The 15,177-nt window shown below is 35.5% G+C and overlaps 1 protein-coding gene across 2 annotated transcripts in view; it reads right to left on the reverse strand.

Moving 5' to 3' along the window:
* Positions 1–15,177, reverse strand: part of FSTL5 (follistatin like 5) — a 644,560-nt gene that overhangs the window by 75,161 nt on the left and 554,222 nt on the right. For both annotated transcript variants that reach the window (XM_083172689.1, XM_083172698.1), the window contains 2 exons: positions 13,431–13,549; positions 5,800–5,949 (listed from right to left, as the gene is read on the reverse strand). In XM_083172689.1, the coding sequence (XP_083028815.1) occupies positions 5,800–5,949; positions 13,431–13,549 (269 nt within the window). The remainder of the gene's footprint in view (positions 1–5,799; positions 5,950–13,430; positions 13,550–15,177) is intronic.

Here is a 15,177-nt window from a genome sequence, read left to right on the forward strand (position 1 = left end):
GTACAGATTCAATAACATATGTAAGGACTCTAATTGGGAATACACCCCAACTTATGTCAAAATACTAGCACCAACGTTCGTATCTACCTACACTTTTAAAAATCTTTAATCACATTTTTCTCCTCTATAAACACTGTTTGTTGATCAATGTAAAAAATCCTTTTAACCTCTTATTTCGCTACATGTGGTGGTATCCTTATCCAAACAGATCCCAATAAAGATAAAAGGAACCTCCACGTTTTTTAGAATTGAAAAGGAATTAAATCCAATAATAATTTTCCCTGATTGTCCACTAAGGAGTGCATCCACACAAACTCTTTCCCTCTTTTTGTGTCTTTGTATACTAATGTTTGGGATAGCACCCCCACTGCTGTGAACCAGCATACAGTGGTATATTGCCCGTTGAATAAAGGGCATCAATCTCTTGTCTTTCTGTGTGCAGACCCCCCAAACCCCTATCCACTCTGCATCAGATTCAGCATGGCCAAATAGCAAAACTGAAGCAGAGCATGCTGGGATGTGTACTTCAACAACATCTGGAGTGTCAAGGTTAGCCATCAAGGTCCTAGGATGTATTGGGAATTACTGGCTGATTAGCAACACCTGGTGCTTCATGTTATATGTGTGTTCAGGACAGAAGATTGATGTTCCCAATGGCTAGGACCTGGGCAATACCTGATGAGAATAAAGAACCAGATTTCATCTTTAATCGGTATATGCGATTTCTTGTCACACTACTGTATACTGTATATGGATTTATACATTTAAATGTATTTTTTATCAAATAAAATAACTCTCCTTTACTAAGGTCCAGATGTATCAAGCTTCAAAAAGTCATAAAGTGAAGAGTGAACAACTCAGCTCCTACCTGCCATTTTTCAAACCAGTCTGTAACATGACAGTTAGGAGCTGATTGGCTGGCTGTGTATAACTCTTCATTTTATCACTTTTTGAAGCTTGATACATCTGGCCCTAGGTGAGGAGGACTTATAGCTGCAGTTTAAGTTTGAATCTGGTACTATTGTGACACTATCAGAAAAATCTAGAGAATATCTCATTCGGGTTTGTGGTCATAACCTGTAATGTGTGCTTTCTTTCCTCTTTATTCTATGACTATAATAAGCAATAGAGATAATAAATCTCTGAACATTTATAGGCAATTCTAAACTTAAGTCAACAGCAACAGTATTGTTTATAGTGCTGTAAATTGTATAGAATTAAATTGTTACAAAAAACTTTCAACATATTGTGAAATGCAGTTAAATTACTTAATGTTTTACTCATAAAAGAAAAATAACATTCTGAAATTATATTTCCAAAACAGAGAATTTCCTAATTTTCATAAAACCATAGCAAGATTAATTACAAAGCAACTGAAGCTAGAAGATATTGATGTGCCAAATTTGAGAACCAGGTATTTGACATCCCTTCTAGTCAATAGAGCCTGAATAAAATATCACATGTATTGCATTAATTTACAGTGTTTAATATTGATTCCAGCAGCAAAAAAATATGATGGATAGGCACACTCAAAACTTATTACAACTTGTAATAAAACACAGGCATTAACAAGACGATGCAATTTCCCAAACACTGAGCAGCACAGATGCACCTGATATAAGTTCATTTATTTCTACAGGCCTATAACTTCAGACTAAAAATCGGTTAAGAATGAGCTGAAGTAATGTTGAAATATAGTCTGAAGTCTCTCTGATGGGAAAAGATTTTGACATCCAAAATGAAATATCTTTAATTGGCTGAACTGTGTTGCAGCTGTAAGCAAAACAATGCTAACCTTTCAGCACAAATGACATCAGATTAACTATTTCATTTTGTAGACTCTATAAATAAGCCTCACTGAAGTGTGCATAAACAGCACAGGGACTATTAAAAACTTTCAGAAAACCTATACTTAAAAATGATAGGATATAATTACTCTTTAAAGCTCAGCAATTTATAGTAAACTGTATGCCGGAAGTGCTCAACACACGTACCTCCAGCTGTCGTTGAGCTACACATACCAGCATGCCCTGCCACAGTTTTAGCATTCCCTAAAAGCAAAACTTTGGCAGAGCATGCTGGGATGTCTTGTTGCAGATCAGCATGTTGAACAGCACTGTTCTATATAAGCATCCCATTCAAATGGAAGACAGACACTGGACCATGATAACCTATGGATGCATATACACTAGTATTCACTGTGTTTTATTAAGAACCAATAAACCTAAACTACATGAAGCCTAATATAAAAGACTTAAATGTGCTATTGCTCTTTGTTATTTGCTAAGTTTTCCCTATGGTGGCTAATGGGCATACTAAAGGAAGTATTGTCTGTGAAAAATATCACCACACAGAGGAGTAGCTAAGTGACATGGTGCCCGGAGCAACGTTATGGTTTGGCATTTTTCCTTCTTAAAATGATGCCCAATACACATTTTTGCCACAAAAACCATAATGCTCAATAAACAGTATGCCACACAATCCATAATGCCCATTACACATTATGCCACATAACCCATAATGCCCTTACACATTATGCCACACATTGTAATGCTTATTTAACTTTATGCCACACATCGTAATGCCCATTGCACGTTTCACACACCATAATGCTTAATTCACTTTATGCCACAGCATAATGCCCATTACAAATTATACCACTCACTGTAATGCTTATTTCACCTTATGCCTAACACCATAATGCCTATTACATGTTATGCCACACACCATAATGCATATTATATATTATACAGTGGCAAACACAGGATTTATAGAGGGTTTCCAAATGCTGACCACACTCTCTCACTCTACAGAACATTGGAGCAAGTGCAGGAGTCTAGAAGAACCTAGTAGTGATCCGATTCCTGGGCACTAATGTAAACATTCGTCCACACTCTGCAAACTTTGCAGAAGTAGGTGCTATCACTTGGCATGTGCAGCAGCTCCGCTCTGTCCCTTAGACTTAATTAGGTAACCCGGAAGCTATAGATCATTTATTTACCATTGCCATTGGTGTCATAATTTGAGCCACCTGTCAAGAGGGGGAGGGTTTCCGGGCAACCAGAAACCCTCTCTGCATTTTCCTATGTTATACCACACACCATAATGCCTATGACATATAATTTATTTATATACATTTTCTTATATAGTGCAGCATATTCTGTTGCACTTTACAATGGGAAACAACAGTGATTAGGCAAACTGGATAGTAACATAATGATTGTAAGCTTGGGAGCAGGGCCCTCCTACCTCTATTGCTGTTTTTTTTCTACCCATTTTGTTTTATCACTGTTGTTTCCGATTGTAAAATGCAACAGAATGGGCTATGCTATATAAGAAACTGTAAATACATAAATAATTTAATGAATATAATGCCACTGACATCATTTTATGTACCACACACTACACACACACTACTATGTACTACTATGCCCCTTACAAATAATGCCCCACAGTAAGGTTTTTAATCACTTGCTGCCAGATGTTTCATGGCAAAATATGCAGCTATCCGCATCTTCAATTGGTGGCGCTAGTGTTCCCAGCTCTTCCGAGTAACATATTACACGCAATGGCAAAATTATACATTTTGCACCCCACCATGGAATTTTAGAGCCAATTACACATAATGCTCCCTTTAGGGCTACTTACACACATAATGACCCCTGTAGTACTGCTTACACATATAATGCCCCCTGTAGTGCCTCTTGCAGACAAAATTCCTATCTATAGTGTTGCTTACACACATAATGCCCACAGTAGTGCTACTTACCTACCAGATCATTGCCAGGGGTTACATGCTAATTGCTGGGAGGTTACATGCTCATTGCAAGGGGGTTTAGATGCTCAATGCCAGGGAGGTTACATGCTTTCCCAGGGAGGTTACATTTTGCAGGGGCACAGTGCACCAGCTTTACTGGAATCTGTAGTTCTGGGTAGCGCTGCATGACCTGTGCTCCCCTGACTGATGCTACAGGTGCATGAAGACCTCTACACCTGTCTCCTTTAGGTGGTGGCAATTTTTGGGTGCAGGGTTTCTGTCTGCATATGGACAGACACAATGTACCCCTGTGGTGCCACTTCCCTCATCAGAGTCTCCCGGCACAGTGGAGGAGAGGGGGCGGGAGCTGCACCCCCTGTCTTCTTGACTCCCGGAGCTTGTACTCCACCGGAGCCACACTCTCTATGCCCCTGACTCCACATAATAACAACATTATTATAAATATTTTCAGCACTGACATATATTGCAATAGATAGAATTAAAGTTAAATTTTTTTTTAATCCAGAGTACAGCGCAAAGGAGATACGGAAAAAAACCATGAATACAGTCTTTGGTTAGTTCAGACTGGATGGAATACATATGGATGGGGATGTTGGCAGTCAGAATTTTGACGCCGGCATCCTGTTGCAGGGAATCCTGTATAGTGATTAGGAAAATTTAAAGAAACAATGGTGGAAAACCAAATGTTACAGGTTGAGTTTCCAATATCCATAATTCCAATATACAGAATTTGTTAAGCACAGCCCAAACTTATTTGCTTTTTGATAGTTCAATGTACACAAATTTAGTTTAATGCACAACATTTTTTAAAATATTGTTTTAAATGACCCACAAACAAAGGTGTTTTACATTTTACATTTTTGTTTCATGCACATTATTTTTTGTTTTAGTTTAAAAACTAACCTTAAGGCTATGTGTACGCTATATGAGACATGAATGCATTCTGCTTTACATTTGGGTCCCATCCCCATGATATCTCATTATGATGATAGGCAAATATAAAAAAATACTGAAGAATCCAATAGCCAAAATTATTCTGGTCAAAAGCATTTTAGATATAGGAGACTCAGTGGTATCTGGAGTATACTATATGTATACTGTATGTATACTGTATGTACTACTAAATTGTGGGTTAATAGAAGTGGAGATGCTGCCAACAGCAATCAATCAGATTATAATTATCACTTATCTAGCACTTTCTTGAAGATAATAGTTAGAATCTGATTGGGTGGTATAGGCAACATTCCCACTTCTAGGTAAATTACATTACATACTGTACATTAAAATGCGCCTCCCCCCCCCCCCCCCCACCTGAAAGCAAGGGTTCTAATAAATACAACGTAATATTTAGCCATTTTCTTCACCGTAAATCATATTTTGAGATTTATTATGGTGCAGATATTACAGTATGTCATAGTTAACCTGATTTCCTTTACAATTAACTTTTCATGATTCACTTCAGTGATAAAAGTGACTAATTGACGTTAAGAATGAACCAAATGTGTTATATTTTGAATTAAAGATCGTGTCATTTATTGGTTAAAGTAGGTGGATTTTCTTTTGTGCTATATTATACTAATCAAGGGTTTAGATACAATATTTATGAATTTACCACCTCTACCAGATATTCCTGATTACCAACAATTAGTCATTTTTGATATTGCCAATATAAGTCAAAATTATTTTTCAACATTTAAATTAAAAAATGCACATTTTTACAATTAGGGGGAAATTTACTAAAGAAAATGTGTAAAAAATAGGTGTAAAAATAGGTGTATTTGTACCCAGAAATACACTTATTTTTGACATTTTCTATCCCGAAAATACAGCAATTCGTATTGATGTGCTATCAATACGAATTGCCATATTTTCGGGATAGAAAATGTCATAAATAAGTGTATTTCTGGGTACAAATACACCTATTTTTACACCTATTTTTTACACATTTCCTTTAGTAAATTTCCCCCTTAATGTCAGTCACAATATTGATATGAAGAAAAAAACAAAGTATTTCATAGTACCTGAACAACTTTTTGTGCCTGAACATCAACAAGGAGAACCCTGTTTAGTGTAGGTTGAGCCACATATATGAATTTGTCCTTGATGTTAACAGCAGATGCCCAAACACAGCTCTGAGTCTCTTGTCCTTCTATCTTTGGACAAACTTCATCCTTGAGAAAAGCAAATAAATTATTTGTTAATTTAATATATAAAGTTGTTACTCAGTATAAGCCCTTTGCGTGACAACATCTCTATGAGAGATGTGTAAATATCTGTTAAAAATGCCAGCGGTGCTCACATTTGTTATATAAATTAAAATAAAAAATGTTGTGAAAAAAACGATTATATTTCTTATATAAAGTACATTACATGTCATTACGATGAATCAAAATGTTTCTCTGGCGATTTTCTTACCTATTTTGACCAATTCACTGGAACTCAAAGGGTTAAGAACCACAATATTCAAACACCAGTTATTCAAGTACTGTACATTACATAATTACTGTCTGCTGTTTAGAAACCCTGTTCCTTTTAAGTATATATCAGATGTTTCCTGCTTGTCTAGCCCTTTCTAACATCATGACCTTACCCATGTCACATGAAGTCCTGTGTTCAATAACATAATATACTTACAATAGTGGACAGATCACTGGGCTTCTGCAAGATCATTATATATATATCTACTGTTATAATATGTATGTTGTGTAAAAGCCAACAATCTGACTAAGTACATGTTGTTTGGTCCATGGCCCTCTTCAAAATGAGGAACACCTGCAGCTCGGGTATACGAGAGATGAAGTATTATAATAAAGTGTCTAATCTAAAGAAATGCATGTTAAAATATAGTATAATTATCTCAAGCCATTGTCGAGATGCTTTGAGTCTTCAAATTATCTAGCATATACTGTATAAGAGCATGTATTAGGTTTTTTTTAGCTTCAAATGAACTTGTATTTTAATGAGTACTTAGGTGGTGCTGGCAGTCGGATTTTATACTGAATGGAATTCCTTCTGCAAATAGCAGATATCCATGACCACAACATATCAGCCACAAGAGGGACACGTAATGGAAACAGTCCCCATACTCATGATTCATTGAGAAATTAGGCTAACCAACAAGTAAATGTTGAAAGTATTATAAAAGTGTTAGCAGAGTGACAGAGTAGTTAAATTGATGTTATTCACATCTTTCCTTTATGAGTCTTTCCAGGCCGGCCTGGAAACCCACAAGAATAGGGATTTCTGCTGTGACAGCACAAGGTTAAAACTGCTTTACAGGACAAATAGGATCACTTATGCAAATACTACAAAAGTTCTCCGTGTTTGAATGTTTTACATTTTGCAAATGACCTTTTTTGTGAGTTTGATAACATTGCTTAAAGGTGAAAATCTGCACTAAAATGATTGTAGCCAATCAACAATTAACTTTAATCTGTCAACTGCAAGTTAGAAAATTAAAGCAATCTGGTTACTATGGTTTTAATGCTGATTTTCACCTTTGAGCTATGTACATAAATATCTCTCAATGAAATTGCATCCAATGTATGTATAAAATGTGTCACAAATGCAACAATCCATGCATTTAGGATTGTGGAAGACACACATAAAGACTGCAACTGTAAACAGAGTGTTAACCATGATTCACAATAATTAAATGTGAATAAATAAAAATATTGGAATACGTCTCCTTAGATGCAGTGATACATTGAAGCAATATTTAATATTATTATATGGTTACATTCAAAGTATTTTTATGCCAATGCAAAAGTATCAAAATCATTCTCTCAACTTAAAATTAGCATTTTAAAAGCAGGAATACAGAAAATTGTCATTGATTCAGTTATGAAGTATAAGGAAATGACAAAGTATATATACAATGTGCTTTTTATTTACTACACATTTGATTCAGAGCTACATTGTGCTTTAAAAGTTTCATTTTTGAAATTACAGTCAAAAATAGTTCTCATAGGAACAACAAAAGCAATGTTTCCTTCGGATTTTGGTTGTAATTCTACAAAGGTAATTTGACAGTAAGTCAATGAAGTCCACTAGGAATCATGGGCTTCGTAAGCACTCCCAACTGAATAAAAATGATGTAGTACAATAGTGAGAAAATGGGCAATAAAAGTTTAATTTGCTCAGAGAATGAAAAAGTTGCCACATGTTAGATATAGCTCATTCTTCAAATCTGTACACCTCTATTTTGGTACTGTAACTGCGACCATGTTGTTATTTTATCAATATAACTTTTACAAACATTTTAACTTATTCCAGCTTATCTCTGCCTTTGAATTTTATATAGATTGTATGTTGTAAACTATAAACCAACTATGTAAAGCCGGTGACAATGATGGCTTAATCTCTATCTGCACCTATATTCAATCTCTGTCTTCACAGCTCCCACACTCCTTATCTCGTAGGTTTGAAACAGATCATTTTGCTTTCACTTTCTGTTAAGGAGTAATTTGTCCTGGTGAGTGGCCTCTATTGGTCACTGGTGGTATCTCACCTCAGAGGTGATAAGTAGTTAGCCTTTTATATATAGATAGATGCACTAGAGTACAGACTGCCTAGAGATCTTTTGGAGCAAAGTACATGGAAGTGTGGCCATCGGGACATGGCTATTCCTCCTCCATAGGCTTCCACAGGCTTAGGCTCAGGTTATTATTCTCTGCTTAACTAGTTAGTTTGCTGCAAAAGTGAGATCACTGCGCCATAAGAGTTTACAGCTTATCAATGTGAGAAACACAATAGGTTGGCATAAAACTGGCATATATTGTAAAGAGCAAGAATATTAAATTAAGTTGAGAATAACCAACTGCAAAGTGTGTTAATAACCTGAATCAATGGTTTTCAACATGGGTACTGCCTGTGGTGTACTTGAAATATTTCTAATGACAGGGAAAGACATCCAGATGATAGACAATGACGAGAGAAAGCAACATCCTAGGGATACCTAGCCCCATGTATCACAGCTGGTGTTTGCATATTAAATGCGTATAGTTTAATATATATATATATATATATATATATATATATATATATATATATAAAATAAACAGTACAAAACACGCAGAGGCACTCCAAGGTCTTGTGAAATCAAGCAGAATTTTAGTGGTAATCCAACGTTTCGGGGTCAACGAACCCCTTTTTCCAGGTTACACATTAAAAAAAGGGAGGTTCGTTGACCCCAAAACGTTGGATTACCACAAAAATTCTGCTTGATTTCACAAGACCTTGGAGTGCCTCTGCGTGTTTTGTACTGTTTATTATTCATTCTTCGAGAAGGCACCCGGGCTGCTGTATACCCTTACGGCGAGTGCCAGACTGATTTATATATACATATTTGTCTAGTATCCATGAGTCTCGGAAACACTGCTAACTGCCATGTGCTTTCTCACACATGCACAACCACAGAAGGTAGCAGACTAGCTTTCAAAGCTTTTGCTTTGAGCGGGCTTACTAGTTAATAGTATCTCTTTCATCAATTGTAGTATGTGAGAAATATATATGTACAATTCATTGTATTCTCATGTCATTTAAAAAACAACAACATACTTTTAGCAAATATATTGCTTTTATATAAAGTATAGCAGCTCCTAAACATCTCATCTAATATCAACTGTATTCATTGCAAATTCATTGCTTTGCAATTGTTATTGGTACAAAGAATTAAATGGTAAACTAGGGAGAGCCTAATTGAAAAACCAATAATATAGGTAATAGACTTTAGTGTACTTTAGATTTTACTTTAAAAAATGATGACAATATTTGAAGTCAGATAACTTAGTAAGACCATAGTGGATGGAGAGCAATAGAAGTGAGCTATGTGAGAAGTATATGTCAGTGTGAAAAAGTTTTTGTGGATTAAAGACAATCTCAAGCGCTTTGCTCCTGCTGCTGCACTTCACAGGGAAAGTTCAACTTTATACTATCCAAAGTAAACAAGATTGTGTCAAAAGGAATTGGAAGTGTATTGCAGTGCTGGATTAAATATGTTTTAAAAAACTAATGAGGACCCAGCAACAATCTCACATATAATGCTTAGTCCAGCATAACCCAAAATAGAAGGGGATACAGTCCATCAAAAGTTCCAACAATAATTCACTGTGCAATTGATTCTTAAAAAGATTTTTCACAGTCTCTTTATTAAAAAATGTTAAACAGTCATAAAAAATATTAACTGAAAAAAACAGAAAACCTCGACTGCAAGGAGGTAATATATATATTTATTTTAGCTCACAAGACTTCTTAGGAGACAGTCTCCCCCGCTTTCCTGTTTCTGGTCTTTCTTTGGCAGGGCTGCTGCCGCTGTATAGGGATGCTGTCTGCAAGGAGGCTGCACTGCCACTGCAGTTTGAAATTGGCTCTGTTCACAGCACTCTATATAATTTAGACCTCATGGCAAGACGGTGTCTTTGAGGTAGGATTTCCAGGTTTATGATGATGGATAGCCCTTGTAAGTGTCTCCCCACCATAGGCATGCGCAGCACATTTTATTAGGGGATGAACCGTGAAACGGGTGTGTCTAGCATCACCTATTGGGCATGTCTAACACCACCCATTCGGTGTGTCTACCATCATTTATTGGCGTTTACTACAGTATAAAATATCTCTCAGCCACACCATAAACTCCAGGATATTTCAATTTTATTCATCTAATTACTCTGCTTAACAGTACATGCAAATAAAGTCAAAAACATATATGGATGACGCAGATATGTAGTGATATGACAATGGTCTAGTACAATTACCAATGAAAAACACACAGAATTTATTGATGGACGCTTCATTTAATGAATACAGTTCTAAAAAGCAAAAGTCTTTGGTAAAAGGTATTGCTGGTATTGCTAGTGGCAGGGAGGTGTTCATAATGGTGGGCACAGCAATGGTGTCTGTGCACCCCTAACACTCAATATGCACACACCTATACTCCCTGCACATGCTGTCTGCACTCACAGCTGAGCGGGACACACGGCCGAAGGATGAAACAAGCCATGTAACTGCCTTCACTGAAATAACAGGGTCAGGATGCGGCAACAAGTGTTATATGCCGTATAACCCCAATAGTATTAGTCTACTGAACCTGTAAGGGTTCCTTACTGTCTTCTCTGTGTCCCCAGTGAGCTATATTCCTGCTTTTAAAAGAGTGACAGACTTTATCAATTACCTCCTTGCATTCAAAGTTTTCTGTTTATTCAATGTAATATATTTTAGGACTGTTTAATATTTTTAAGAACCAATTGCACAGTGGATTATTGTTGGAACATTTGCTGGATTGTATCCCCTTTATTTTTTGTATATGCTGGACTAGCATTATATAGATTGTTGTTGGGTCCTCATTCCTGGAACTTTTGTTGGACTTTATTCCCTTCTTTTTTGGACTAAGCATTATATGTGAGACTATGAGCCAAATGTAATAGGGTGAGAGTTTCAGAAAGTGAGAGATTTTGGGAGAGTTTTCCCATGTTTTTTAAAGCAGCAATCAATTACACTGCAAAACCAGGTTGATTTTGCCATGTAATTGATTGCTGCTTTAAAAAACATGGGACAACTCTCCCAAAATCTCTCACTTTCTGAAACTCTCACCCTATTACATTTGGCCCTATATGTCAGTGTGTATGTAAAGAGAAGAGGGCTGAGATATGAGGACATATCCACTGCTGACTCACACAATCACCCTGTGTGACACACTGTTTGGAATTGAGTGTTATTCCCTGAGCTGAAGGTGGTCAACATGTATTAGGTCTACAGCATTAAAAGGTCAACAGGTAAAAGGTAGACAGTTGATAAGGTCGACAGCTACAAAAGGTCAAAATTGCAACATGAGAATGGTGGACATTAAAACGTTTCATGGGTGTCATTTTGTATGTTTAACCATATCTAAGAACAATCGGTGGAAATGTTTACCCTGATATGCTTGTTACACTCACCACACTTCAGACAAGGTTGATATATCCAATTGTAGTCCATGTCGAAAGAAAAAAAAACACAGAAGTTTAAAAAACATGAAAACTCCCAAAAACCTTGTGTCTTCCATTTGTGTGGAGACCATTTTTATGTTAACCATTTGTATCTGTCAACTTTATGCACTGTCTACCCTTTTACATGTTGCCGCATTGAACATGTAAGACCTTATTGGCACATCTTGTACCTGTTGACATGATGCATGTTAACCATATGGGGTCAAACTACTGACTGTCAAACTAGACAATGTCAACCTATACATTAGAACCCTAGTAACATGGCTTGTGCTGTTCAACAGTAGCATGAGACTACATGGATACATGAATATGTGGTCCTGGAAATTGTACGCTAGCCATCAAACTATTTTTATAGGCGTTGACTCTCTACATGTTGTGTTTGGGAAATAGGGGGCTATTTTAGTTCACTCTTTCTGACAAATTCCTTCTTAGATGGACAAAACCATGTGCACTGCAGGGGAGCAGGTGTAAAATGTGCAGAGAGAATTAGATTTGGGTGAGTTATTTTGTTTTTGTGCAGGAAAAATACTGGCTGCTTTAATTTTACACTGCAATATACATCTCACTTTGAAGTAAAACCCCACCCAAATCGAATTCTCTCTGCACATTTTATACCTGCAGTGCACATGGTTTTGTCCATCTAAGAAGGAATTTGTCAGAAAGAATGAACCAAAATAACCCCCATAGTGTCTGTTAAAATGCAATTATATAAAATGTTTGCAGGACAAAATCTTATTCAGCAGAGGATATGGAACTTTCAATAAAAATAGGTACCACAAAAAGACCTGCATCAGATCCACTGGCTACCAGAATGTTTCACCTTGACACAACACACATTATATTACAACTTGTGCTCTATTAGTCTACACCTGTTAAAATTCTTCTAAATTTACCTTGCATTTGCATTCTCTCTGAGCTGTGGCAAACATCCTGAGACACATTCCAACAGTAGACGATATGCCAGCTCCTAAAATGTCTTACTTTGTATATTTATATGGAAATAGCAAGAGAGTTGCTTCAACCCACATCAGAAGCTAATTTAAATAATGCATATGGCATCTCAGTTGGAACTATTACACCAAAGGGGTCTACTCTAGCATGTGATTCTATACTATTAATACTATAGTTTGCATAACGGTATGGCAGGTACAATATATATTTCCTGGAGCATAAAATGTAATACAAATAATACAAAAAAAAAAAAAAGTCATTTTAATCTAGGATATAAAACTTCAGAATTTCTCAAATAATAGAAAGAGTGTTGCAAAGTGTGTTCATTATCGCTTAATTTGTGAAATATATTAAACAGACCTAAACCTGACTTTATATATATATATATATATATATATATATATATATATATATATATATATATATATATATACTATATATTAAAAAAAAAAACATGTGTTTACTTAGCCAGAAATACATGTAAATTTCCAATGCGTTAAGTTTCATAAATGATCACAAAACTATTTCTCTTCTTCACAAAGAATCAAACAATAGTTTGACAAAGGTCAAAAAGTGAGCATATGACCTACAACCTACTGTAAGTAATCAACACATTTTAGGATCAATACAATGTCTACATATTTTTAGTTTTAGCATCTCTTCATTCAACATCATATCTACAAAACCAACATACATATTTTGGAAATTAAAATTACCTGGCCTCCAAAAATCTTTTCTGTGGTTTTAATATGTCTTTGATATTCACATTCTACTGGTTGGATTACTTTGATTCCATCTCCATTGAACACATAGAACACATTTCCAGTTCCAAGACCTTAAAAAGAAATACGAAAAAATGTCATATTAACTTTATTTTTATATATTTTAGGGCTTACGTATAGGTAGGTACATTTTCTCCAATTATTTTCTTGATACAGTAATAGAATGTCCCTTCTGCAATTTATAAAATACATTTGAATACACATTGCACTCTATAATCATTTTAGCAATTTCCAATTTTCCAAATCTGACATTGTAATGTGCAGAATTCAAACTTTCACATATTCACAGAATTATGTCACACAAAATTGTCTCTTTTTGTCCGACTTTTGCATTTTCAACTGTATTAGCATATAAGGAATATTAACATTATGTTTGTGTTTTACAAAATAATGTAATGTTATTACTTTTGATGAAATATTGTTGTTAATAATAATAATAATAATAATAATAATAATATATAATAATATCAAATATTTTAAATATGTATGAGTCCAAATGTACCAATACTATATTTACAGAATCTAAATATTCTAACTGAGCATAGTAACAATGAATATATAGATGCCAAGCCCATGCATAATACATAGTCTACGTAGCTCACAAATATGTTTTGGAAAAGGTGGGTTGACAAATGTAGAGTTTTTGATAGCAAATTTTTCTACTATATATATACACAATGTTTTAAAATGTTGAGCACTATTGGGGGTATTCAATCCCAGCCACTACTTGTGACAGGGGAAATAGCGGCGACCACCTATTCAATGCTGTCTTTCCCAACAGCACTGAAGAGGTAGATCGACAGAATGGGCCCGACTTTAAAGTAGTCGGGCCTGTTTTGTCGATTTCGGCCATAAACTGTTGTGATCGTGGCTGAATATCGACAATCCACTGCCATTTATGTAGCCACGCCCCCTTTTCGCTGATTGCGAAGAGGAACATTGAATTGCACCTGGCGATCTGCGGTCTAACAAAATTAAAACGGGCCAGGTTCACGGCTGTCGGGCCGCATCGACAGTCGTGACCCGGGATTGAATACCCCCTATGTATCCAGCACAAATCTTGATTCTGTGATTTTTTTTTCTATTTAATGCCATTAATTAATAAATCCAGCACAGGTAAATGCAATAGCTAATACGTGGAAGTTTCTATAATCAATTTGTATTTGGTGTCAGTGATTATGTTGGATATTCCAATACTGCATTTCAAATAAGAGTTAATAAAAATATTTCCCAGCTATAGTATTTATACAGTAGTTGTATGTTTCATATTTGTCTCGCAGATGCCATTTTGTAAAGTTACAACTTCTACATGTCATCTTACATTTCACTGTTATGTAATGTTGTGTAAATATAATAACCAGATGCATCATGTGGAAACAGATTTGTTCAAATTTAAGTTTAAAATAGGAAAAGTTTTAATTAAACAAGCACGTCTTAAAATGTTTAGTAGAAAGGACTATGAGATTACATTTACAATCTCCACTCCGCAAAATATTGTACAAGGTGTCTGCACACACAAATATTAAAGTGTTCAATATGACTAACTGTTATTGCTTAAAAAATAATTGCAGGAATAAACTTGCCTTTCCATACTACAAGTATTGGAAAATCCAACATGATCCCTTTAACGTAATTAAAAATTACCAAGCTCCTGAGCTTTCTACTTAATTAGCAGTTGCAT

The sequence above is a fragment of the Crinia signifera genome, chromosome 1, assembly GCF_055691185.1.
Source record: "Crinia signifera chromosome 1, ASM5569118v1, whole genome shotgun sequence".
Taxonomy (NCBI): Eukaryota; Metazoa; Chordata; class Amphibia; order Anura; family Myobatrachidae; genus Crinia; species Crinia signifera.